General features: G+C 41.4%; 1 protein-coding gene across 5 annotated transcripts in view; it reads right to left on the bottom strand.

Moving 5' to 3' along the window:
* LOC142962918 (teneurin-3) overlaps positions 1–24,718 on the bottom strand; it is a 121,525-nt gene that overhangs the window by 7,222 nt on the left and 89,585 nt on the right. For 3 of the 5 annotated variants that reach the window (XM_076103601.1, XM_076103602.1, XM_076103604.1), the window contains 9 exons: positions 23,372–23,633; positions 22,121–22,388; positions 20,923–21,066; positions 12,680–12,929; positions 11,069–11,089; positions 7,634–7,866; positions 5,638–5,792; positions 1,477–2,354; positions 240–415 (listed from right to left, as the gene is read on the bottom strand). In XM_076103601.1, coding sequence (XP_075959716.1) covers positions 240–415; positions 1,477–2,354; positions 5,638–5,792; positions 7,634–7,866; positions 11,069–11,089; positions 12,680–12,929; positions 20,923–21,066; positions 22,121–22,388; positions 23,372–23,633 — 2,387 coding nt within the window. The remainder of the gene's footprint in view (positions 1–239; positions 416–1,476; positions 2,355–5,637; positions 5,793–7,633; positions 7,867–11,068; positions 11,090–12,679; positions 12,930–20,922; positions 21,067–22,120; positions 22,389–23,371; positions 23,634–24,718) is intronic. The other 2 variants (XM_076103603.1, XM_076103605.1) reach the window with 1 other exon arrangement.

Raw genomic sequence — 24,718 nt, 5'->3', positions numbered from 1 at the left:
ACCATCTGGGTCTGGCAGAGAGTAGAAACCATTTAGATACAAGGTTGATGTGTCTCCCTGACACCCCAAACCCACACAGAGAGAGTAATCATTTACACTGTCGTCTGTCAGACCCTCTAAGCTATAATGATGCACGACTTAAGCTTACTCAACATTGCCCCGGCGACCCCTGAAACAATGATAAATAACTGCTTTCAAAATAGCTGCCTGAGTTGGGAAGATGAGTGCCATGGCCTTACCCTGAGCCAGAGTGTAGAAGGCACGGATGGTTGAGGTGTTCGTGGTGATGCTGATTTCCTCCTCCGTCATGGAGCTTTCAATGTCCACCGTCAAAGCGCTGTACATGTCTGTGTACAAGTTATTCACCATTCCGGTGGGGAACGTCACATTCATCAGCCGTCCTTCACTGTCATAGCTGTTTGACAAAGAGAAGAGAAAATGGCAAAGCATTGATATATGATTGCTCTCGGCGCATTCAATTATCAGCTCTTTTATTCTTGTAGAGTAAGTGTCACATCTGTTACATCCCATGTCAATTTCCAGAGCATAAGTGACACGGCGTCTGTATCAACCCAAGGCGCAATCCAAATATCCCATCAAGCTACCAGATTTACATAACAGAAAGAAAACCACACACTTATAATTAATGCAATGATTGATTTGTCATTAAAATCTCAACTGAATGCTTTGCTTTTTCTTTTAGTTATAGTGGGGATATCATTCATGGCATAATGTGACATGACAGCAAATTACACAAGAGAGGCAAATTCAATCACTGAGAGGCCACGGTAGCAAAATAAAAAATCGTTATGATAGAGAGGCCAGGTGGCTAATTATAACAAAGTATAATCATGAGCTTGTCGTTTTGTTTAACTTTAGCTTAAAAAGTGTCTTAAAGCAAATTCCTCTTGTTACACTTCTGTTGCTCCTCCTCTGCTAACTGCAACATTATTGGACACACCGTCTAGTCAAGCAAAAAATAAGAAGAAAAAGTAGCAGTTATTATAGTCTAACTGGGCTATTTTACAGATCTGAGGCAACTTTTATAATTAGTTTTTCAATTAAATGTACACCCTAAAGCAGTTTGCAGGTAAGTATGGTTACCAATTATAGAGTAAACTTGTACTGAGCTGTGAGACAAGAATGAACACACACACAGGAATACAGACTTAGCAAACTTTCTTTTAAAGATCTTTGTACCTCGTGAGGTTTGAATAAGAAATAAGGAGTATAAATATTAGTGTCAAAGATAATTCAGTAGTACTAGCTCACAACTGCAAGGCTGTTAATATCCATAAGAAGTTAAATTATTCCTAATAATACCATTATCTGCCAAAATGCAAAGAGCAATTGTTTTTCATATTGTGCATTAGTATGCACACAGTTGGAGGTCTTTTACCATGTTGGTCCAGACACAGAAGACAAATAATGTTAAGATTTACACAGAATGTTCTTTCCAATCTCCATTATACTTACTCATAAAAAGTTGTCCAGCCAATCTCTGATGTCTTTGTAGCCAGGAGGCCGTTGTTACCGTGGTAAGTAAGAAGCACCAGCTCCTGGCCTTGCGCTGTGAGTGTTTTCAGTCCGCCGTTGGTGCCCATGGTCAGCCAGATCACCTGGTTATCAGGGGCGACGATACGCACCGGCGTGCGGTTGGGATCTCTACGGATTCTCAGAGTGTTGCCACTGCTGTCAGTTACAGCTGTGATGTCATTCTCTGTGCTGTAGCTGAACGTATATTTGAAGTCGCCAGTGAGCAGGCTTGCAGTGTGCTGGTGGGTGCCATTGCTGTCAAACACATACAGCTCCTGGGCATCAGGGGAAGCCACCTCATATGTATTGGCACTGAGAGTTGGTCCATTTCTCGAGATGGCCCGGATGCGGATGTTGCCCAGGTCTGCCACGTAGAGTGTTCCATCTGGAGCTGCCACTAAAGACGACGGCGCGTTGAGCCTCGCATCTTTGGCATAGCCGTCCCCTGTCTGATAACAGTCACAGTTGGCATCGTTCTTGCAATCGCAGTCGGAGGGAGACCCGGCCAAATGCGTTATCTCACCATCCACAGAAACCTTTCGGATTCTGCTCATCTTCCTCTCGTCCGTCTCCGCTATGTAGATGGCCCCATGGTAAGATATGGCGATGGAAACAGCAAATTCTATAGGGGTTAACTGGGCCCTTTGCCCTCCAGCCACACCACGCTCCAGTCCAGCCAGTGGGCAGTGGAGAGGTCGGCCAGCTGCGATGCTCACTTGACCGTTCTCTGTGATGCGCAGCACAATATTGTTGTCCAGGACATACAGCGAGTTGTCCATGGGGCTAACTGCTAGGTCAGTGGGCCACTCCAGAATCACCTGAAACACAGGACATTATTATCTTAAATTAAACATTTGCAATAGACGGTAATACCAGCTTACTCCCAGTGATCATGACCCACAATTAATCTAAGTAAATATCCATTTTGAAAGTCCTTTTCCTAATAAATAAAATGCAGCAGTGACTCAAGCCTAAGCCAAGTTTATTTGCACATGAACGATGTAGCAAATTTGCATGGTGGGATTGTCAGCAAGCATAAAAAAAGAAATTTAGTGATGTTATAAAAGAACATACTTAATTCAAAAAGGCATGAATATTCTTCATTATTGTCATGAATAGGCTGACTTGAACAGTGAGTAAGCTTTAAACTGACAAAGTCCTGCTCTTTGAAGCTAAATTCTGTTTCACTTGGCTCCCACAGACAATATATTTCCTATCCGTCGATCTCAACAGGTGCAATATATCTAGTTTATCATTAAGACATTGACTGGTGCAGGAATTAAAGGTGACACTTTAGTGGCAAGGTATTCTCTCTTTACACTATGCTAGTTTGTCTTAGAATATATAATTTAAATTGGCTTGAAGGGAGAAATAAATAATACATATTATACCTTTGGGGTACAGGATTAAGTCTTATCTTCTTGTGCTAGCGCTGCTGATACATGAATTTAAAGGATAATTCTGGCCACTGTGACGTTTAAGATAATTTTCCATTATGCCCTCTATCCCGACTAAACATTTACATTTTATCACGCTGCTACTGAGATTTAAAACTAAGTGACGTTCCAGGGGGTTATGCCCTGTGTGGCAATAGTATAGCTGCCAAAATAACCCAGAGCATGCTTACTAACTGATGCTGTAGCCTGAGAGGAGAGCACCCCATTAAGTGGTCAATTAAGTGTATCAAATTAAATCAAAATTAAGTAAAAAATCCTACACATAAAAGAAGATAGCAGTATTAACCGCATCTTGGAAAAAATAACAAGGAGACATTACAGTCCAACGCTTTAACCACAGCCAACTATTACAGTCTGCTTGTCAGAAATGTGTCAGTTAATAAAAAGCGTATTTGTAACAGCACAAATGATTGGCCTGGCCTTTAAATACATAACTGTGTCATTAAAACTGTCAAAACGCTCCTGAATTGTGTTTTTCCACAGGGTGATTAATAATCAAACACACTGCCTGTAAGGCTGCCACTAGTTAAACCGCACTGAGCCAATTCTCTAGCTGGGATGCCTGAGGATCATACGGTCTCGCCAAAACCATCTTTTTATTGGCTCAAACCAAATGACTTGGTAATTAGCAAAAAGTGACAAGCTTAGTCCTTTGTCTTCATGTTCTCTTATGTTTTTCCCCCTTCATGTTCACCCACACACATACACACACACACACACATGTACACACACAAACACAGATTGATTTCTGTTCTGTTTACATTTAAAATGGCTTAATGCTGCCAAACACACTGTTTCATTTTCTCCCGGCTCTTATTTGTGGTGCTATTATTATCTAACCTCTCAAAAGGACACAAGGATATTTGTGATATCTGCTGTCGGGGTCATTTGGTTTTGACTGTTGCCGTCCTTCCTATCTACTTTTTGAAGTGTTTTGTTTGTAAGCTGATCTGCATTAGAACATCAGAAACCTAATTAAAATGTAAATTGCTTAGGTACAAAACACTGCTATGTCTGGTGCACACATGTAAGAGGTGGGAGAACCTGACCCTGCGGCAATTACATTCACCACAGCCAATTCACTCAACAATTCACTTTCTGCAGGAACCAGATATAAAGGACGCTGTGAACTCATCCATTTACATTCATATGCGTTCACAGCATAGTCCTTTTTTTGTTTTTTATTTTTCTTCATTATTCATCTTAAGTCAGATCTCAAAATTTGTAAAGGAGTGAAATGAGGAGGGATATAAATGTTTGAGCGCAGGGAGCGGCACTTCTCTTCTTTGGAGGAAGCGCCGTGGTATTGTAATGCTATAACCTATTGTGTGGGGATAGGGTGCTGCTTTTATGTCCCCTCATTCACAGGGAGTTAGTCAATTTTGCGGGACAAAGCCAGCCGTCCTCAGGTGCTGCTGAAGAAACGGTTATATGTGCGCCGCACTCGCTACCGATCGCTGCTTCATTATCATGTATGGTGCGAGTGTCTTCAATCCTGAGTATTTCCAGTGGAACACCAAACACTAATTCAGCTCCAGCCACATCAAAACAAGTCCCCCAAACTGAGTAATTATTCTTCCCTCCATATCATCCGCCGTGACCTGAAAACTCATCTCCTCAATAAACACTTCATGTCTCCACTTCCTGCCTAAATCACATCTTCCTCCTATAGCACATATTTTCCTCCTGTACTTTCAGAGAAAATGCTCTGCTCTTGTCGAGTTGAGAGCAAAAAAGAAGGAAAAAAAAAATCATCATCTCTGTTTTTTTTCCCCTTCCACCAAGCACCTGGTGTAGGAACTGGAGCTTATTCCACTAATGTCACTGTGTGTCTCTCTGGATAAGATACGTCAGTTAACTGCCTCTTTTAAATTTGCTCAACCAGGTATTTCACATAGAGATAACATTTTTTTTTTTTAGTGTCCTGGCCAAGAGAGGCAGCAATAACAATGTCACGAGCTAACATTCATTAGCAGATCAGATCAGAATTTAACAGAAATGGGATTATCAAACCATAAATAATATCGCCAATAAGAATCATTTAAAAGATAACATCCTTGGAACTAACCGAAGAGGCACTTTAAAATCAACCAAGGGCAATCTAACCATCAATAAAAATAAGTAAGAATGATGCTATCAGACAGTAAATGAATTACACTAAAACATCCAGATTGTAATATTCTCCTAAATAGCAGCCAGAAGAGAGGGCATACAATTTCTGCAGCTATGATTCAAAGTTTTTTTTTTTTTTTTTGCAATTTTAAATGTAATTGCACAAGGTTCCAGAGAGAGGGAGCAGCATACAAAATAGCTCTTCCACCTTGCTGTCAAGACTTTGGGCAATGTTAATGATTATATAAACGATGAGGTAAATAAAATATAGAATAAAAGCCCCTGTATGTCTTCCTCACTCGAAAACAAGTTGCCCAAAAAAGATTAGCATTCATGAAGAGATTAGTTATACTGCATATACTGCATATGTCATATATATATATATATATATATGGAGTTATATAACTGCATATCAATGATGAGTCATGGATGAGCAAATTGAAAGAGGGTGAGGGAGGTGGGGGCACAGGGTGGCGCTGTGACATGCTCTGTGTGAGCGCACAACTCTCTGGCACATTGGCGTACAAGTCACCTGATTGATGTCCATGCTGTTGTCACAGGTCAGAGGGCGAGCCGATGTCAGGTCGTTGGAACCAAGGAAAGTGGAGATGATGCCGTTCTGGTCCACCTTTCTGATTGTGGTGCCATCAACAAAATATATCAGTCCATTCTTGCCTACAGCGATGCCTGTGGACATCAGGTAAGAGGGGGGGGGAGACAAAAGAAGAGAAAGGATAGGAAAAAAAAGAAAGACCTTGTGATAACAAGAAAACATGGTAGATATGCGGCGTCTCTGCTTGCATGACTCAGTGGACAGAACACGATGGATACATGTGTCAAGCTTGCCTTCCCATTATTCAGGTCACTGCAAAAAGCACAGCCATCAATAATTCACAGGCTGCTTTTCTGGTGTTAAATTATTTCGCAGGCTGAAGTGGGAAAGGCTGTATTCATACGGTATATATGCACTTGCCACGTCTTGTAACCCTCCTCTCTAAAAAAAAAAAAAAAAGGAGCTCAGGACCGGGGGTGTCAATGAGTGTTGGGCTTTGGGAGATTTTTTTTTGTCATCGGCAATCATCAACAATCTGCACACCATTTGAGGAATGAATGAGCGAGGGAGCGGAAATGACAGCTTCGGCCAATTTTAGATGAAAGGGTTGGGGGGGGGGGGGGGGGGTGAAAGACAGGCCGTTGCCATGGTGACAACTGCGGACTAAATTGTCTCAATGATCGAGTGTCAGCTCAGAGTTGTAAGTTGCAGCCGAGCCAGTGTGGAGTTGCAATAACCATTTGTCCCAAACTGGGAAAATGCACGAACGGGCCACGGCAGCGTCGACATCACTCTCTGTGTCCCCATGCTGCTTAATAGAGACCAGCACCTATGGGAATTCAATCACACCTCACATGCAGAGAGACTATTTTTCATTCTTCACATTGGTTTCAACACGCCGTGGTTTTTTGGGTTCGATTCTACGATCTCAGGAACATATTTGTAGAGTGTAAGATAGTTCCTTTAGTTTCTGAAGGATTTTAGAATATCATGAATAAGCTTTATATTCACTTTTACCCCGAGCACATGATTTCTTTTTCAATGAAGACTTTAAAAAGCTTCTATGGAAGGTGAGTGGTTTGGTTTGACCTGTGGCTAGGTCTGCACAAGATTGCTTTCTGCTAAAACATTTACGAGTTGAGGGAGCCCACGGTGAATCCTTGGGAGCTGGCTATTTGACAGTCTGAGATTCTCAGACAGATGAAATGTGTCACATTTGAGCAAAGTTCACCAAATGTCTGAGAGGAGAAAAAAATGGAGCCATCTGCTGTTTCTTCTCTGGTCTCGGCTTCCACCCACTCCATCATTAGAGTCGCTCCCTCAGATTGCCTTCACTCGAGCCTTTATCACCCAGCTGAATCTGAGCTATTGCATTTGGCATTCAGAGCGGGCAACAACTACCGCAAAAACAATTCATCTTAGCCTTTTTATCCAGAAGAACTTATAAAAAAGTGAGCAATCCAACCACAAATGGCCCAAATGGCCGTGTGGTATTTGAATGTGGACAACAGGTTGTGCATGGCGGGCATCAACCTGTGGATAGCTGTCACTTTGAGCTTTAAAGGACTGAACACTTTACTTTCACAAGAGCTGCTTTGGAAAAGAATCGTCAAGGATCGAGTACATTTTAAAGGATATTTACAGGAATATCCAATACTGCTAAATAAATTATTAATTATATTTATGGAGGGTAAAACAACAATAACCTCTGATAGACTGCAGCAGAAAAAAAACCTTAATCTACACTGCTTCAGTTTATTTTTTTGTTGACAGTTAACAGTCCTGCTTACTTTTACACATTACATGACACAAAACTAAAACCCATCCATTAAAATCAATCAGAAGGCCCTTGCTTGGCACGGACCAGGTTGATACACATAAATTAAAATTAAGCAGTTGCCACTCCTGACTGAGGAAGCCATCACTGTGCCCCGCCCCACCATTTGGGTACATCTTCATTAGTTTTTAACGATACCTTTGGGTCCAGTGAGAAAGGCCTCTGGGGCTTTGCCTCCATCGCCACAGTGGTTCTCATCAAAGGGCAGGCAGTGCTCCCCGGTCCCTGCCACCACCTCTGCGTTCGACTGCAGTTCCTTGGTCCCGGTTAAGATTTTCGGTCGGTAGATCCTCCGGGAGTTTGTGTCCGACACGTACAGCTGGCCACTTACTGGATCAGTTGCCAGGTAATACCGGTGTGCCGGGTTGTTACTGCATTTAAAACAATAACTCAGTTATATACACTGTCCCTTCACTTTGGGCTTCTTTTTGTCTAACAATGCAGCCAAATAGCCCTTTAATAGTGCTAATTTAGCACTATGTAGTCTAAATCAATAATCTCTGTGAGATACCTGAAACAACCTGTAAACCCCAACTGAGGCCTGATGAAATATAGCCTGCTGTTCACTCCCAACTAAACACTTAGAGAAAGGAATATAATGAATTCCATTACACCTCTCCAGAGAGCCAACATTGTCTTCACTTTGCATTTGTTTAAGTTATAGATAAATACTTTTAGAAAGGAGTATTGTTTGAATACTAACATCAAGTCCAGCATACTGTCATACATTGCTTTAAGTGTAATGGAACAAGGCAACCTTCTTCACACTCATGCATTTAAAAGAAAATTGCAATAAAGGAGATGACAGAAAGTTAATTAGAAGCAACATTGTCATGCACGTGGATAATGAACTGAAGAGGGTAATAATGTCTATTTTTAATGTTAAAAAAAAAACTGTAGGCTTTTGTGAATGAGAAATAAAAGGCAGCAAGTGAGACAGAGAAGGCTGAAATGGTGGAACAGGATACCACTGCAGTGGGCTTCCAGTTTACAAAGCACAAATGGCAACTTGTGTGCCAGATCATTTCATTTGTTATCACTCCCCTGCGGGGAAAGGCCTTTGGAAATTACAGAAATGACTGGCTTATGTTCACAAAGTGCAACAACTAATGGCACTGCATCTGTTTCTGTTTATTTGCATCCTTTTTGCTGTCTGATAATGGATCCATGAATCAGAGAGAAAATGTGTCAAGGAGGAGGAATCAAGATATTTTACAACACGTGATTGACTGATATTTAGACTCGAAGAAAACCAATTAAATTATCATTTTCTGTGAGCTCCTTGTAAACAAATTCGAAATGCTAAAAAACTAAGCATTAACCTTTCTATTAAGCCAGAGTTGATACATAGATGGTGCTTAAGTGTCATTAAAGGGCTAAAAACAGAAGCAGTTAACATGAAAAATAGCTCACTTTACAGCGCAGTCGTAAACATGGCTTCTCTAGTTGTACTCCAGCTTAATGGTACTTCAGTCAATACTGGTTGGCTTTGGAAATGGGATAATGCGACGGCAAAATAAATGTGGCAATGAAACATCTTTATAAAATGATGAAGATGGAGTCATAAAATTTGACAGCTATTATGAGTCAAAGTAAATGCCCAAAATAGGTGGCTGCCATCAAGTTCTTATTAAGAATTCAGAAAGACGTATATAAGTAACACTTTTTTATTTTTGTATTTTTATTTTTATTTTATTTTATTTTTTTTTTTTAACGGCACGGGGCGGACACAATAAATGAAACACCTGTGTGACATTGTGCAGTCCAATATAACAGCCCTGCAATAAAGGATTAATTTACGAAGCCTCTCATGTTAAGGCAGCTGTATGGCAGTGATAGGTAGGCTCCCAAAATCTATACAACGTGACCTGCAAACTGATTGGTTAATTCAACACTTGTTGGGAAGCGGGCTCAAAACAGAAAAGGAAACATCAAAAAGGTTGTCTTACACGAGTATAAAAAAGAAAAGCCACGTGGATGTATTATAATAACTCCTGAGCCCGTTTGCCGACGTGCCATGTTTCAGCTTTAACAAGATTCTTTGGAAAAATGCATTGAGGCCAAGTTAATTTTAGATCTGTTTTCTAAATCAGTGTAACTTTATCTAGTGATCTTATGTGCTGTGCCGAGGCTTCGGAGCGCGTGTCGAGTAATCCAGGAGGTTTTCTGTGAAGCCTGTATCGAGGCTTGTATCGTTTTAGACACATTGAGAAATTATTGTTCCTGAAGAAATAAAAATAAAGTCTCCCGTATAAATGATTTTCTTAGTGACACAAGCATATTAACTGCCTGGTTAAACCACTAATTCTGCCGCTCCTACTACAACAACTACTGTTATTAAATTATGATACAATTATTGACCAGAGGATTTGATTGGCACACATTTGATGCATTACTCACAAGACAATTATACAGGCGCAAAATACAGTAGCCTATACCACGGATCACATGGTTGAGATCAGTAATAGATCGACCTGTTTGACATTTAACAGGTGTTCAAGAAGCCTCGAGAAATGAACTCTTTTTTTAACCAATTTGCCGGAAAGCTTCAATGCTTCATGAGGCTTCATCTTGCCGTCACCAGATATATCCACGCCTGTCATTCCTGTCCTTTAGTCTGGACCAAAATAAATAATACAATTATAAATTTAAATAAATAAATAAATAATTGTTGATGCCTTTTAGTTCTAGACCATTCAGGATACAATATCTACCTGCATCAACAGAGCTACACAAATGACCTGTAGAGGACAATCCAAACAAAGTTTATTCTGCTGTCACATTGCACGCCAAGCTTTATTTATCTTCTCTGGGGGTCATGTAGGGCTTATACGTTATAGGCATTGATCAAAACTGTTCTGCATCTGACCAGAGCAGAAAGAATTAGATGAAGGGGAAACAATACATCCTGGAGTAAAATATGGAGGAGGAAACCGCTGCTGCGCTCAGCCAACGAATCAGGCAAATTAGTTTAGATTTCAAAGTAATAAAATAAGACATATATTCATATGAAATAACTTGTCACACAAGAGACACTACCTTGACAGCCTTCCTCTAGTTTAACATGGCCCTTGCGGCCATGTTAAACAGTGGGACAACCTAACTTGATCTGTTGATCATGAATACAAAGCAGTTGTGTAAGCCCCTCTGGATAAGAGCATCTGCCAAACACCATCGCAGTAAATGTAATTATACTGCATGATTAACAACGGTGCGGTTTATTGCAAAGTTATTGTATTGGACAGCATTACACTAGGTACATAAGTGTTGATTGTATACACATTAACTGCCTCTTTTATATTTATCCCTAGAAATACTTTATATATGTAAATGCCGTGTGTGTTGTAGCAATTTCCTCAATACACACATTGCCAAATTCTGACAGACTGTGCACTCTTCCTCCTATTTGGATGTAATCAAGCTATAATTGTGTTATAATTACACATGGCAATCACTGGTGCTAAAGGCGACTGTAAAAGAAAGAGTTATCTATATACTTATGAAGAGGATGAGACAGATGGTGATGAGTGAAGAAAACTAGAAGCAACATGCACTAAGATGACATACACCTACCTGTGTCTAAAGTCTTTATTTCTATGACAGGATACAGAGGGAGCAGGAAAAGAGGAAAAATAATTAAGACAATGAAATTGGTTAATCTTAAAAGGATACTTTCTCGCTTTAATGGTTGTCATTTACCGAAAGCAGACAGCTTCCTTGTCATAGAAATGACATACAGGCTTTAAAAGGCTCGCAATTATTTTTTTCTCCTCACAATAACTAGTGAGGAAAAAACAAGAAGCTGAATCTCAGAAAGTCAGAGTATCAACACAGCCACTATGACAATCGCAAGCAATGACAATCCGTTTGGCAAAAAGTGGAGAGGCCGGAGAGTTACAATCCACAGAGAGGGAGACATGTACTCCTATCTTCATAAAGCCCCGTCCTGCATTACCACCGCTCTTCTCAATTTGGCCACTCATATTGAAATATTGATTCGACCACTTGATACATTGGCCGCTAAAGCCAGAATCTAAACACAGACTTTACGTTAACAGCGTTTGAAAGAGGTTCAGGGAGACCCATATGGAGGGTCTGGAGTTATATACAACAAGCATGCATCATATATACCAAAGTGACACCACTTTGGTCTTTAAATGTTTGGAAGCGACTAGCACCAAATCAAATACAAGCATTCTGCAAGCAATGAAGATGTGTTGTATTATGCACTTTTTCTTCGGTACTGGTTTAAATCTGCAACTGCAACTGCCATCTAATGTGAACTAAATTTGTCCTTAGTGTATCTTTTATGTCAGACTGAGTCCAATTTGGCCAACACAACAAGTTTCCACAGTAGTGTTTTTCTCCTTGTAAACAGAGTAAAATAGTTGCTTGGAGACACAAACCATTTCTTAAACCATTATTTATCTAGGAAAGGGTTGCTGAGCATGCACGCTCATTCACAGCAGCACTGTGCCTCCCATTCATAGTGTTACACTCACATCCTCACATGAGAACTGCCCCGTAGGGGCCGATCACTGCGCAGGTTCCTGAGATAGAGAGGAAGGTTTTTCAATCTCTCTCTTAAGATTTGAATATTTGTTCCTTATAATCTCAACGCTATCTCACAAACTACTTGATGTAAAGCTACACACCAACAGTGTGGTGACATACGTCCTTTTTACGGCAGTTGTCATATGTATGTCTCTCATAGAGGATGATGGCCCAATGTACATTTAATCAACATCTGCCACTTAGAAATAAGCCAACTGATCGAATGAGAGTCATTGCAGACACAAGCCAACTTGGCATGAGGGCGTAAACCATCCCAATTACACGGTGAAGACAGGATGTCTTTTCTAATTATGAAGACGGATAGGGAAAAGATTTCAAATTTCTATGGGAAGGAGGAAAGATGTGTGTGACTGAAAGTCTGTCGCTCATGCCATTTTAGTTTCCCTCTCCACACTGCAGACTAACTGTAGAAATGTAAAGTGGGATCCAACACCTTTAACATATGCATATTTTACTTTCTTTAGGGGTCAGCTACAGAACAACACAGGGAAGTATCAACTTTTGTCCTTTCAGGTAAATGCTTTGATAAAGGGACAGAGATAAAGAGGCAACAGGTTGCCCAATAAATGTCCCAAACTACGTGTAACAACAATGAGGCCATGCTCTTACCTGAGCTCCATGATACTTGTGACATTGCCCGATGGGTAAATGCGTCGGATGTAGTTGAAATCGCCGACGTACAGACTTCCATCGATGCCCCATGCCAGAGCCACCGGCGCCAGCAGCTTGTTGCCTTGGGCCTGCCCATTACAGCTGGGACACGAGATGCTTCTGCGCCGCCCGTTCCCCATGACAGTGGAGATCACAGGGGGCTGGAGGGAGATGAACTGGTTCTCCCCGCTGCCTTTGTAGAGAATGCCTGGGAAACAAAACAGCAGTTATTTGCAGGTGTGAAACCATGATTGATGTCTGACACTGGTGGCGGGTACAGGGCTCATGATTTATCCTTTAGTCAATCAGGAAGTCTCCAGAGAGGCATTTCTCTTACACGAAGGACCTGGCCGTAAAGAAATACACAGTAAAAGAAAAGATTTCTTGCCCAGAGCTATAGATGATAAATATTATAATCACCTAATTAACGCTGTGTTTCGCTTGTTCAATCCGTACACATACACACACAAAAAAGACAGCTTGTGGTTTTAGGTAAGTTAAATGCGGTACCCGGTTTCCGGTCTTAATGCTAAACTAGGCTAACCACCTCCTGGTTTTAAATCCATACCTAACACCTATAACAAGCATAGATCTTCTTATTGAACTCGTGGCAAATTAACATATTTTACAAAATCTTGAACAATTAATACATTTACTTTGAGAAATGTCGAACATACTGTGAATAGACAGAATAACAGAATAACCCAAAGTAAAATATATTTGGCTTATTTAGCTTAATATGCAAGAAGATATTTATTTCACTTTAGTTCTAAATGCACAGGAACTGTGCAGTAGCTGACTCATTATTGGAGTCTAAATTCCATTTCACAAACTTGGAATTATCACACAATTTAGGGGAGTTTAATTATGTTTTCATAATCACTTTTACTGAACCATAAACCAACATTCTGTTCATTAAAAGCAAATACAGCACAGTCTATCACAGCCTTCTTATTGCTAATATGTTTTTTTCATAAAAGTTAACAAATTATGGTTAATACCAGTTTTGTTTACGTTGTTGTGAGTGAAGATTAGACGATGACGTGATTTAAATGCAGTAGTGCATGGAGCGGAGGCAGCACACAGACAACCAACTGACCATCCATCCAACCGATACGCCATAATGCTTCAGTCCCTCGCATTTGTCTAGAGCTGCTTCAGTGAGTTCCTGAAAACTTTACACAAAGCTGAATTTTACGTTAAAATAATTTTCTGTTAAATCATCATTTTCCCCCCAAGTCACAAAGAGGTGGTAAACATAAATACAGTGGAGTGAACTTCCTCTAATAACGGTGCATACATTTCGCTGAGGACTCAAATAAATATTTTAACAAGAGGCAGAGAAAACTGGCTTTTTTTGGGGGGGGGGAGCAGATATAGTGGGACTCTCTTCAAAGGGGAAAAAACACATCAAAAGGGAAGAAGTGCATACTGGAAGCACTTAATTATTCAAATCCAACAACTTGTTTGAATCCACACACTGCCTCTGTCCTAATTAGTGGATCTATGACACCACCGGATGGCCACATAATATCGTTATCCCACAGCGTTATCCCGTAAGCCATCGTAACCCTCGATGTATGTGAAATCGAGCGTGCAACTGTGCTGCTTGTCCCTTCGCTGATTAGTTCCTTTCATTGATTTAATTGATTGAAGGGCGAATTCAAATGAAGGCACGGTCTGGTGAGACTCCTGACAGGACGATCTGACCAATCCGTCTTTTGTATCGGAAAGCGTTATACATGGGCCTCTAACAAAGACAAATAGGTCCGGGGGACGGCTTTATGCGCGACGCCATCACATGCGCGACCTTGGGACTTTAATTGAACCGTGATCCATGCGTCTGCTCACTGAATGAAACACACGGTGTGATGGAAACTGGAACTGAGCGGAAAGGTTGACGCTGCACCCAGAAACATTGCTGCAAATAAATAAAATATGCAAAGCAATCTGACTAGAATTTGAATGTCTGTTTGTGTAATAGCTCCTTTAACATTCTCCGGAAAAGACAGACGTTCCTAATATCCGAGAGCCTAATGCAGTGTGTAGGACATGGATCACTTGCAACAGTCTCGCAGTGCAGTAGTTTGGCTGACGTTCACTGCTCAGGTCATTTTGGCAAGCCGCCGCGGTCTTCTCTATTTACACCACTTCCATCACAGCTTACTGTACACACAAGTCTTACCATAGGCTATTACACAGCGTGATGGAATAGAATAAATGCACTTTTCAATCATCAACTACCCCCCGCAATCACGCCACACTTAGTATGGAAACTATACTCTTTCATTTTTATCTTTTTCACACACACACACAACTTCCACTGCTCTCGATTTAAGAGTGAGTGAGGAGATTAAGCTTCAGTTTTCTTCCCTCAAGGACACTTGGTCATGACACATTACCGCTGATGATTGTTGCAAGGATCGAGCTTGTGACGTCTCAGCTGGAGTGCTGCACTGATGGGACTTTTGGCTTCTGACTATCCGGTGCCCCGGGCTAAAGAGGGGGACTCCTACAGTGTCCAGACTAAAATGGCTTTGCAGTCATGCAATGTATTTATAAATATTATTTTTGCTTCTTTTAAAAGCGAGTTTGGCTGAAATCTATAAAACCGATAACAAAACTTTCTCATGAATAAAATAGTGCTACTGTTGTTATGTGAGACAAGCAGAAATACAATTTGGCAAAGCTCTGTTTTTCTTTTTGCACATGCTGAAACAAACTCGTGCTCCCTCGACAGATTTTGCAGAGGAGACTTCAAGTCAAAGTACAAGTATGGCAGCTGAATGGATCAACCATTAGGAGTGTGTCTGCTCATTGAGTAGTATAAATGAATGTGTGGAGGCGTGTTTGAGTTTTGGATAGAAGTTGGTGAGAGGGAAAAGTCTCTGTTTGGCTTGGCATAGTGAGGAAAGGCTTTTCAGAAAGTCTGAGAATCTGTTGTCTCTTTTGCTCCAAGATCACTCCAACGCTGCTCTATCCAGTCGGGACACAGCGCATGAATGTAATGTAACTGCATGGCAAGCAGCTTGCTATTAAAGGTGCTGCATTCCAAATCCAGAGCAGTAATGTAGCAGCAAACAACTATTTGCAATATAAAGATAAGATATACTGTTAGCTCTCTCGGCACTGGTGCCATTGTTTGCACTGTTGCACTGCAAGCAAACGACTCAGCCGCCGCCATGTTGAGAGCTGTGTGGAGGCAATCCCAAAATCATAGATGTGCTAGACTGACAGTAACATGGATACAATGGAGAGATATTGAAAACAATGCAAAATATTAAAGTGTGTAAAAATGATTAATAGAGAATGTGAGTGTAGAGGAGTGAATGAGACATGACGCACATTCTCTATCAGAAAATATAACGGAAAATAGAAAACTAGAAGAGTCATCACAGACATATTTGATCAAGGAGAGGAAATTGCTGTTGCTCTGCTTTATTCACATACTTACTAACTCCTCTATATGAAGCCGATAATTTCTCATTACGCTGTCCCGAACTACAAGGCCACCTTTCTGAATATGCTCGGTGTCTTCAATTGATTCCTTTCTTAGAATCATTACAGAAGGAAATCATTCCTTTGATAAAAGGCTAATTTGAGTCATGTAGTGGGAAAGAAATGCTTTAATGCCGACATCACAGCTTCCGAGGAGATTAATGGTACAAATGCAAGGCCGAGCCTCCATACCTGATAAAAAAAACCGAAGCGCCCTGAGCAATGTCACCTTGGTGACACATAGAGAGTGCAGAGATTGGTAGGGGAGGAGCGGGAGTGTGTCTTAATTGCACCCTGTCCTTCTTTGTTCTCCTTTGCACTGTGTCATTCTCTTAGATACCACCCAGGCCCTCACTGATCCACCCTGATAGAGGCTAAAAGTGGGCAGGAAACTACCCAGTTCTTCAAATGCAGCATGCTGTACAGTAAACACACGGCGAGATACTGAGATGCTGAACTCTGGCTGTGTCCAATAAGAATCAGCTATGTTACCCTCGATAGAGACAAGCTGCAGATGGAGGGGAAGGAATATCCACTTGTAATGAAGAAAGGACGGGCAGGAGGACATGACTAAAGCACAGACACCAGCAATTTGCCTTATCTAGTCTGACAGGCTCTGGAGTGGGTGCAGAGAGAGGGAGACGGCTTTTGCTCGGGTCTTTTGCCACAAACGTCGAGAGAAAAAGTCCTCAGATGTTGGAAGTGGTGCGAAAATGAAGCAGGAGTCACAACAAAGAGGGATGGCAAATGTCTGGAGCTAAAACCGCTGTGCAGCTGCAGAGGACCACCGCTTGCTAACATGTTGGGTGAGGACATTAGTCAAGGTTTACAGCATGAAAGAATCAATACTGGAGCAGCAATGAAGGCAAACAGTGATATTTGGATTCATCTTCACGCCGGCCGAGGATATCGAACCGCATTCCTCGCCCAAAAACCCACATGGGCCATAAATCTCAAATGTCAAAAAGTGGCTGAATGCAAGACTGAGTAATTCAGTTTGGATTATAAAATGCAAGGGGATAAAAGACCGTGCCGACTCCCAACCTCTGTACTAAAAATGAATGTGTGAGGACAATGAGAGATAGGATTACAGATAGGGCAATGATACTTTGATGTGAACACAGTATAAACTAGCATACCGAAGTCACTGACACAATCATTTCACAGTCTTCAAGAGCTCACTGTCTTTGGGTTGAGCTAATAGGATTGCGGCATGCAACCCTTGATGCAAATTGATTAAGCTCCTGTCAGACACAGGTACATAAAACGAAGCAACACAAGTTTGACTAACTATTTCTGAATCTTTCAAATTTAGTTAGACTTTGTGGTTTATTTTTGGGGTGGTGCTGTGATAGGGGAAGTGTGAAAAAAAAAAAGCCTCGGGGAGGCTGCAGTACTTACTGCACAAGAAACAACTCGACACCATCTGGTTGTTGTTTTATTTATGTCATCACCATTTCCACGTACAAGTAAAACCCTGTACATAATGATTCTCCATGAACAGTAGCGTCCAATTTTCTGATAAATCTAGACACGCAGCACGGCTGCTCAGTCTAATAATGGATGCAGCTTACATTTGCATATCACACGTGCTGCATCTATCTGTTGATCGCGAGAGCATTTCACAACAACTCCAACGGTGAAGCTGCCACAGTGAAGGCTTTGGAGATGGGTGTGCTATACTTTGAGACAGGTGAGATGAAACGCAACGCCCCGGCAGCAGTCAAGCTAGAGGCATATTTCAATGTTCTTTTGCACACTTCACAAACCTCATGTTTTGGATGGCTTGACAGATTGGGTTCGGCAATGGGCCCTTGTGTCTGGTCTTTTAATGTTCAACAAAGAAGCAGGACAAAGTGGCACCGAGGTTTGAACAAAGCAAAGGCAGACTCAGTTTCAGAAACTGGTTCTCTGACATGTTTTCCACAACCGCATCCGACAAAAGACAGTTTGTGCAATCTCCGAGATGTGAGAAGACCGTTATACATGCTGACTACATGGATGATATTACTGTGCAAACCCACAGAGTATTGTAGGATGAATAGTGTTGCCCCTGCCAATTGTGGGTGTGCATGTAAGATGCTATAAAAGACTATGTTCAAGATGTTCTAGTTACACAATCAGTCCTCTTTAAAAACACACCTCCTCTAGTTGCCAAAATATCTGGAAACGGAAATAACTTCTGAGGTTTACTTAAAGCTCGATGAACCGGGCCAGAGAGACAGTGGCTAAAGCCAGATAGATAATGTTACGTCAGGCGGTCTGCAGAGGATGTGGAAGGATGCTCTGTAGCTCTACCAGGGCTCAGGTAAACCTCCTCATGAATGTAACTGCACATCAGGGCTGGGCAGATGCCACAGAGCGACAACAAGAATTGTGATTGGTCAGCTTGGCCTGCTTGCATTTTCTCGTATTTGTATTTTCTGATGGCAGGAGAGATTACGGGAATACATGTAGCAATTCAAATTCAATTTCAGCTCAATTTTTTTTTTTTCATGCACGATTGGCCACAGAAACACATTAATAATAATGTGTTATTTAACACGTGAACCTCATTAACTTCTTCACCCTCACCGGAGCTACTGGTGGTGCTTTATGAACTATACTATTTATTCACACACTGGGGCGATAAATACATAACATTTTATAATCATTTCATATTGTGTCATTTAGGAACTCAAGCCTTTGCAGAACTTTGATTATCAGGCATTGCGCTTGTAAAAAAGTAAATACATTTTAAAGTGATTTTTTTTCTATCTAAAGCACATAATCCAAATGCATGAGTGACATAATAATTACTGGCAACTTCATGGTGACGTACACTTAAGTGATGATAGCTGCTGATGGGCAGACCTAATAAAAAGCTCACTTAAAGCTACATTTGTAAATCTTTGCTGCTTTTTGACGAGGGAGATACTCCTACCGCTTAGGTGAACAGGAGCACCTCTGTGTGAGGAAGCGTAGGCGTGCAACTCAGAGGAGTGGAAGCTTGTGCCGAGGCTTACTAAGATGCTTTATAGAGATGTTAATACCGGTATTCTTGCATATCAGGTCATTTTGGGCCCTCCTGATGGTCATATAAAAGGAACATTATCTTGAAATGGGATTTTGCCCCACAAGGAGGGGCGTTGATAAATCTGCACTGTCTTGCTCTTTAAATAAAAAGTTGCATTTGAACGTTTATCTTCGTCAGAGTGATGGACTTTGGTTCATCTTGTCTTCAGCAGACTGACCTCTAAAATGACCTGATGATGGCTTAACATAATGGAAGACGTTGACAAGGCGCTTTTTCACGACAGCTCCGTCTGCATCTTCTCAATGCCAAACTCCCATGCGCTGCACTCATACCTTGCTGCAGGCTGGTATGTGACTGTCTACAAACTTAAAACTGAGGAACGATGGATTGAGAACAACTGGTTCATATCTATTCATTAGATTAGCTGTAACATGTGCACTGCTTTACGGTTTCTCTCCCCGAATAATGGAAATAAAGTTGTACGAGAAGAACAAATCAATCCTAACTATGCCAGGCTCCTCAGCGGTGATGCTGTCTCTGTAAGAAACAACAAAGGAAGCCCCCAGACTCTGTGGCTCACACAAACTGGCTGGTTTCAGGAAGCACATTACTAAAGGTATAATTACCAGTTACTCAGATGTATTTGTTGTTCACACAAGCTTCAACTTATTCCGTTGGATGCCAGTGAAAAATAAGTAATCCTGTATTTATTTCTGTCTGCCATTTGGAAATGTGATTTGGTGATATCTCCAATATGCATCCATGACTTTGCAAACGCAAGTGATTAAGCATGTTGTAGTGGAGTAAATTACCTTTAAACAAATACAAATGAGCAAAGACACACATTAAATTCCCACTAAAACAAAACAAACATGCAAACAAACAAAAACCTAGATCACAAACTGTGGACAGTGTGAGAGTAAGGACTCTGCTGAAGACCGTGAATGTAATCTTGAACATTTTGGAGATGAAAGGGACACAAATGGTGTTGGACAACTGGAACAATGATGTCAGCTGAAGTGGATTTCATATCAAAACAGCAGCCTGGCAAACTGCACACTACCCCGAGGCCCTCTCCTTATAATTTCAGTCATATTACTGCCTCCACAGTTGTAACACTGCACTAAATTCACAGATTACAGGACGTGACCTCCTGGTACTGTAACCCGGCAATGACTCTGCACTGTATGTATATATTATAGTTTCACTAAGCATGTTTCACTTTCCTGTGTCCCTGCACCAGCGCGACAAAGACAAACTCCTGTCCATTTATTGTACTCGGCGATTAAAGCCATTCTGATTGATGAAAGTGGGAGAAATTAATTTAGTTTATTGAATTAATGGGAGAATTAAACATGACGCCTGTTCATCAATAGCACGAGCCTCCGTGTGCAGCAAATGGCCGTCTTCTTCCCAAAATAGCTGAGTCGTGTGGAACCATAGCGAGCCCTGCGCCCTGGTGACTTAGTCGCTGATTTATTCTGTCATTACTGTGAATGATCGGCCCTTCAAAACTCTCTTCTATTATCTGCTGAAGGGATGACGAACCATATTTCATTTTGATTCAAGTATTTATTGCGGTGATTCAGGGTAAAGACCGCCTGCCTGTAACCCTAAGAGGCCACCTATTCCTGCCCCACATGCACACACAAACACACTTACACTAGATATATGAGCATTTCCTTACCGTTCTGAATGTCCAGTATGTGGTGCTTGTCTAACATCCACCCTCCCATGTTGGAGGCATCCAGTTCATAGCCTTGTAACACCGCCGTCCTCTTCTCCCAGAGCACCACATCAAGGCAGGACTCGTATTCATATCCCACTGACACTGAAAGTAATGATGGCAGATGCCTATGGTGAGCAAGGTTGCAACCTCCTTACCTGACACTTAAGGCAGCAATGAGGCTTGTAGCCAATAAGACATTCAGCACACGTTGTGGTTGTTTTCTGTATTTGCAGGTTCTGCTTTCTCTTTGACTATGTCATTTTGTCCAACTGGGCTGATTTTAGAACACCTGTGGGGTTTCTGTGTCTCACCTGCACAGTTTGGATTTCATGCTCTCTCCTCTTATTTGTTTCATCTTGTGTAAATGCAAATAAACAGCGACATGAAGTGGCATGAATTATTTGAACGACAAAGATGGAACACATTACAGTAAATATCACTGCGATATGGTCGAGTGACTCCTGTTGATTGTCAGGGCCGTGTGAGTTTATTTTTTTCAGTAATATGTAAGCTTGAGTGCTCAAACATTCATCCTTCTTAACAAAATCCCCCAGACTTTTTCAGATTAGTCCCTAATTTCAAGCTTTTTTTTTTCTTTGTGAGAAATCTTAACATTTGCAGATTTGTTTAAATTATTCTTTCATTTTTTTTTTTTTGCTATTTTTGAAGTGGCCTTTTTCCAGTGTAATGTATTATAACACTCAATATGACACTTAAATTAATATTATATATAAACATTTTTAAAAAAAAAAAAACATAAATTAGATATTCTTTCATGTATCATCCCATCAAACGATTCTGTTATTATTTGTGAGGCTGGATTTCTTTCCTCAGGCTACAGCCTCATAGGCAATATTTTAGTCAGCGCACTGCTCCTGAAATATCATACATGCAAAACAAAGAAGTCAGCAGAAGAGCAGTGGCCTTCAAAAATGCAGCACTGGGGGGATTTCAGGATTTCACACCACCTGCTAAATCTTTATTGCACATGGTAACAAAAGCGGTCCCCGGTTAAATAATCCTCAATTTACAAAACAAAACAAAATCAATCTTCAAAAGTTCACCCACGGTTCATTGCCTGGAGGTAGCTCGAGGAACTGAGTGAACCTACGCTTACGCAACATCTTCATCCGGCAGCTTCACAGCAGGTACTCACCCACAGCCTCTGCCAGGCCAAAGACCTTCTGATTGTAGGCGTCTGTTTTATCCCAGATGAAGGTGTACGAGAGGTCGGGGAAGGCCGGGAAAGATTTCTGGAACTGACGGCCCATGACGGCCACCATCAGGTGGACTTTCATCAGGCCGAAGGGGAGACGGTCGTGGGTCAGGAGAACCTTGAGGATGGGCTTGTAGCCAGCTGCCCTGGAGCTCAGGTAGACCAGGTTGAGGTCACTGCCTGGTATGGCCACTTGCTCATGGAGGACCTATGATTTTAATTAGCAGTCAGACTGGTGCCAAATACACAGTGTGGAGTGTAGACTTAAGTAACGGGAGCAACAGGAGTTTGCTGGTATTTATTGTAGAAGATAACTCTCAATAGAGTATATAATACAAACTATTTATGTGATGTGATATTATAATATAGTGCACTTCCTACAGTGGGTTTAGCTGTTATCACTCAGTTAATAAATTTATAATACATTCCAGTCGCGTATGAGACATTTAGTTTCACAGATATACGGGCTCATCATTTATATATATATATAGTATATTCTATGAAGCACAGTCAAAATATTGAAAACAGGTTCTTACTCATACTAAATCACAGAGTACATACCTCTATATGCAAATTAAATAACTCCACGGGCAATACATTAATTCCTCATTATTTGAGAAAAAATAATGTTAAACATGACAACTAATAATTGACCAGTCTTACTCTCTTTTTCATTGTTGAGTCGCAGTTACTTTGACCAGGTTTAACCTCAGACTTCCACTGAAGCATGGCCACATTTTTTTCCCGTTAAATGTATTGCAGATCATTTTGGTTCTAATCAGTTTTAGAGCTGCTGAGCCACATTTTACATTCAGGGATTTTCAACTCTGATTTGAGCCAAATGGATATAAACCAAATCCTGAGGCATGCAACCTCCATGTGATGTGCCCTCAGACTTTATCAGCATTACTGTGAGACAATTTATGGCTTAGTATTTGGGGAGACGCCTCAGTTCAATCAAAGCTCAAAGGCAAACTGAAAGGCAAATCTGACTGTGTTTAAAATAAGCGAGAGAGGCCATGGTAAAAGGAAGATAACAGCATTATCGTTACTCTGTGTTTGTGTATTTTCAACACTGCTGCATGTAATGTTGGGATCAAACATGGGTCGACTTATTAAAGTCATTCAAAACAATCAGATATGCGCACAAAACTGAAATTGAGCATAAAAAGCCCTGCAATGTGATCTCACCTGGGTCTCGGGGATGATGGGGCTGTCCTCTGGGGACGTCTTGTACAGAGTGGAGAGGGGCGTGGCCAGGATGAGGGGGTTGGGCCGGGCCAGGCCAGTAAGGTAGCAGCTGGGGATGTCGTTCTCCTCCCGCTTCATCACCACCGTGTCCATCACGTGGAAAACGTTCCAGGGCAGCCACACCGTGCGGTGCAGCGTGGGGAACGGGGCACGCTCGTAATTCAGCGTCAAAGAAGCGCCGCCGTTGGCCAAGAGGTCAAACCTTAACACAGTATCGTGAAATCAAAAGGCGTCAACGTTATGATATTGTGCTTAGTAAATTATTTGCTATTAATATAGATATAGGAACATGGTAAAATGATTTGAGATGATCTACCACAAGACTAAAAATAATGGTCAAAGTTCAACCAGGAAGTGATGGGGGTCATTCTGAATAAAATGTTATTTCTGAAAGCAATGACGGCCATAACTATGGAAATAAGCCTCCGGTTGTAATATACTGGACTTTCCCTTTAATAAGTGCAAAGTAAATATATATTTCAGGACTAAGCCTGGACATGCTTATTTAAATGGAATGGAGGACTTTTCCTTAACAAAGTGTATTCTTCCGGTACAGCCTCCATATATTATTTTCATTCACTGAATCTAATTTATGACTTTTGTTTAACCAGGCATGGTGTGAGAAGACACTTATGGTTGAATTTGGTTTGGAGTCTTGAGTCTTGGGACTTCTCTTTGGTGAACTGGTTTTAATTAGTACGACATTACTCAGGGAAAAGTTACTAGTTTGGAAATGAAGGGGCGAGTCTTTGAAGTGCTGCTCTATATATTCTGCGAGCTTCACTACCCAGGGGTAAAGCATCTGTCTGGTGACATTGCATGCATTCACATGCACAAAGACACACACACTCTCAGATTTCAATGCTTATGCACGTCTCTCATGCACGCACCCACACCCACAATTACATACACACACACCCACAATTACACACGCACACACACACACACACACACACCAACAGCCAAGCTGTGCAGCTGACCTAAAACAGCTTCCTTCTCAAGCTCTCTCCACTTTGGGCAGTGGGGAGCTCACAGCTGCAAGAGGCCAGGCTTTGATGCCCCCCCCCTCCCCCTTCTTAACTCCACTGAGCGGATCTGTTGGCTAACCAAGTGTGATTATCCCCAACCATTTATCACGCTCCTTGTCAGAAGAGTTACAGGGCGGAATATCTGAAGAAATCAGCTAATCCTCAGCTATCTGGGGACCCAAGGATTGTGCTTCATAACAACAGCTGTGCAATTCGGTGCCACTTATAAGCCTTTTTTTTCCTCCATACTGGCAACACA

Source organism: Anarhichas minor, unplaced genomic scaffold, assembly GCF_050575085.1.
Source record: "Anarhichas minor isolate MPS153535 unplaced genomic scaffold, ASM5057508v1 ptg000028l, whole genome shotgun sequence".
NCBI classification, from domain to species: Eukaryota; Metazoa; Chordata; class Actinopteri; order Perciformes; family Anarhichadidae; genus Anarhichas; species Anarhichas minor.
The sequence above is the reverse complement of the archived record's forward strand: the minus strand, read 5'-3'. Positions and strand labels throughout refer to the sequence as shown.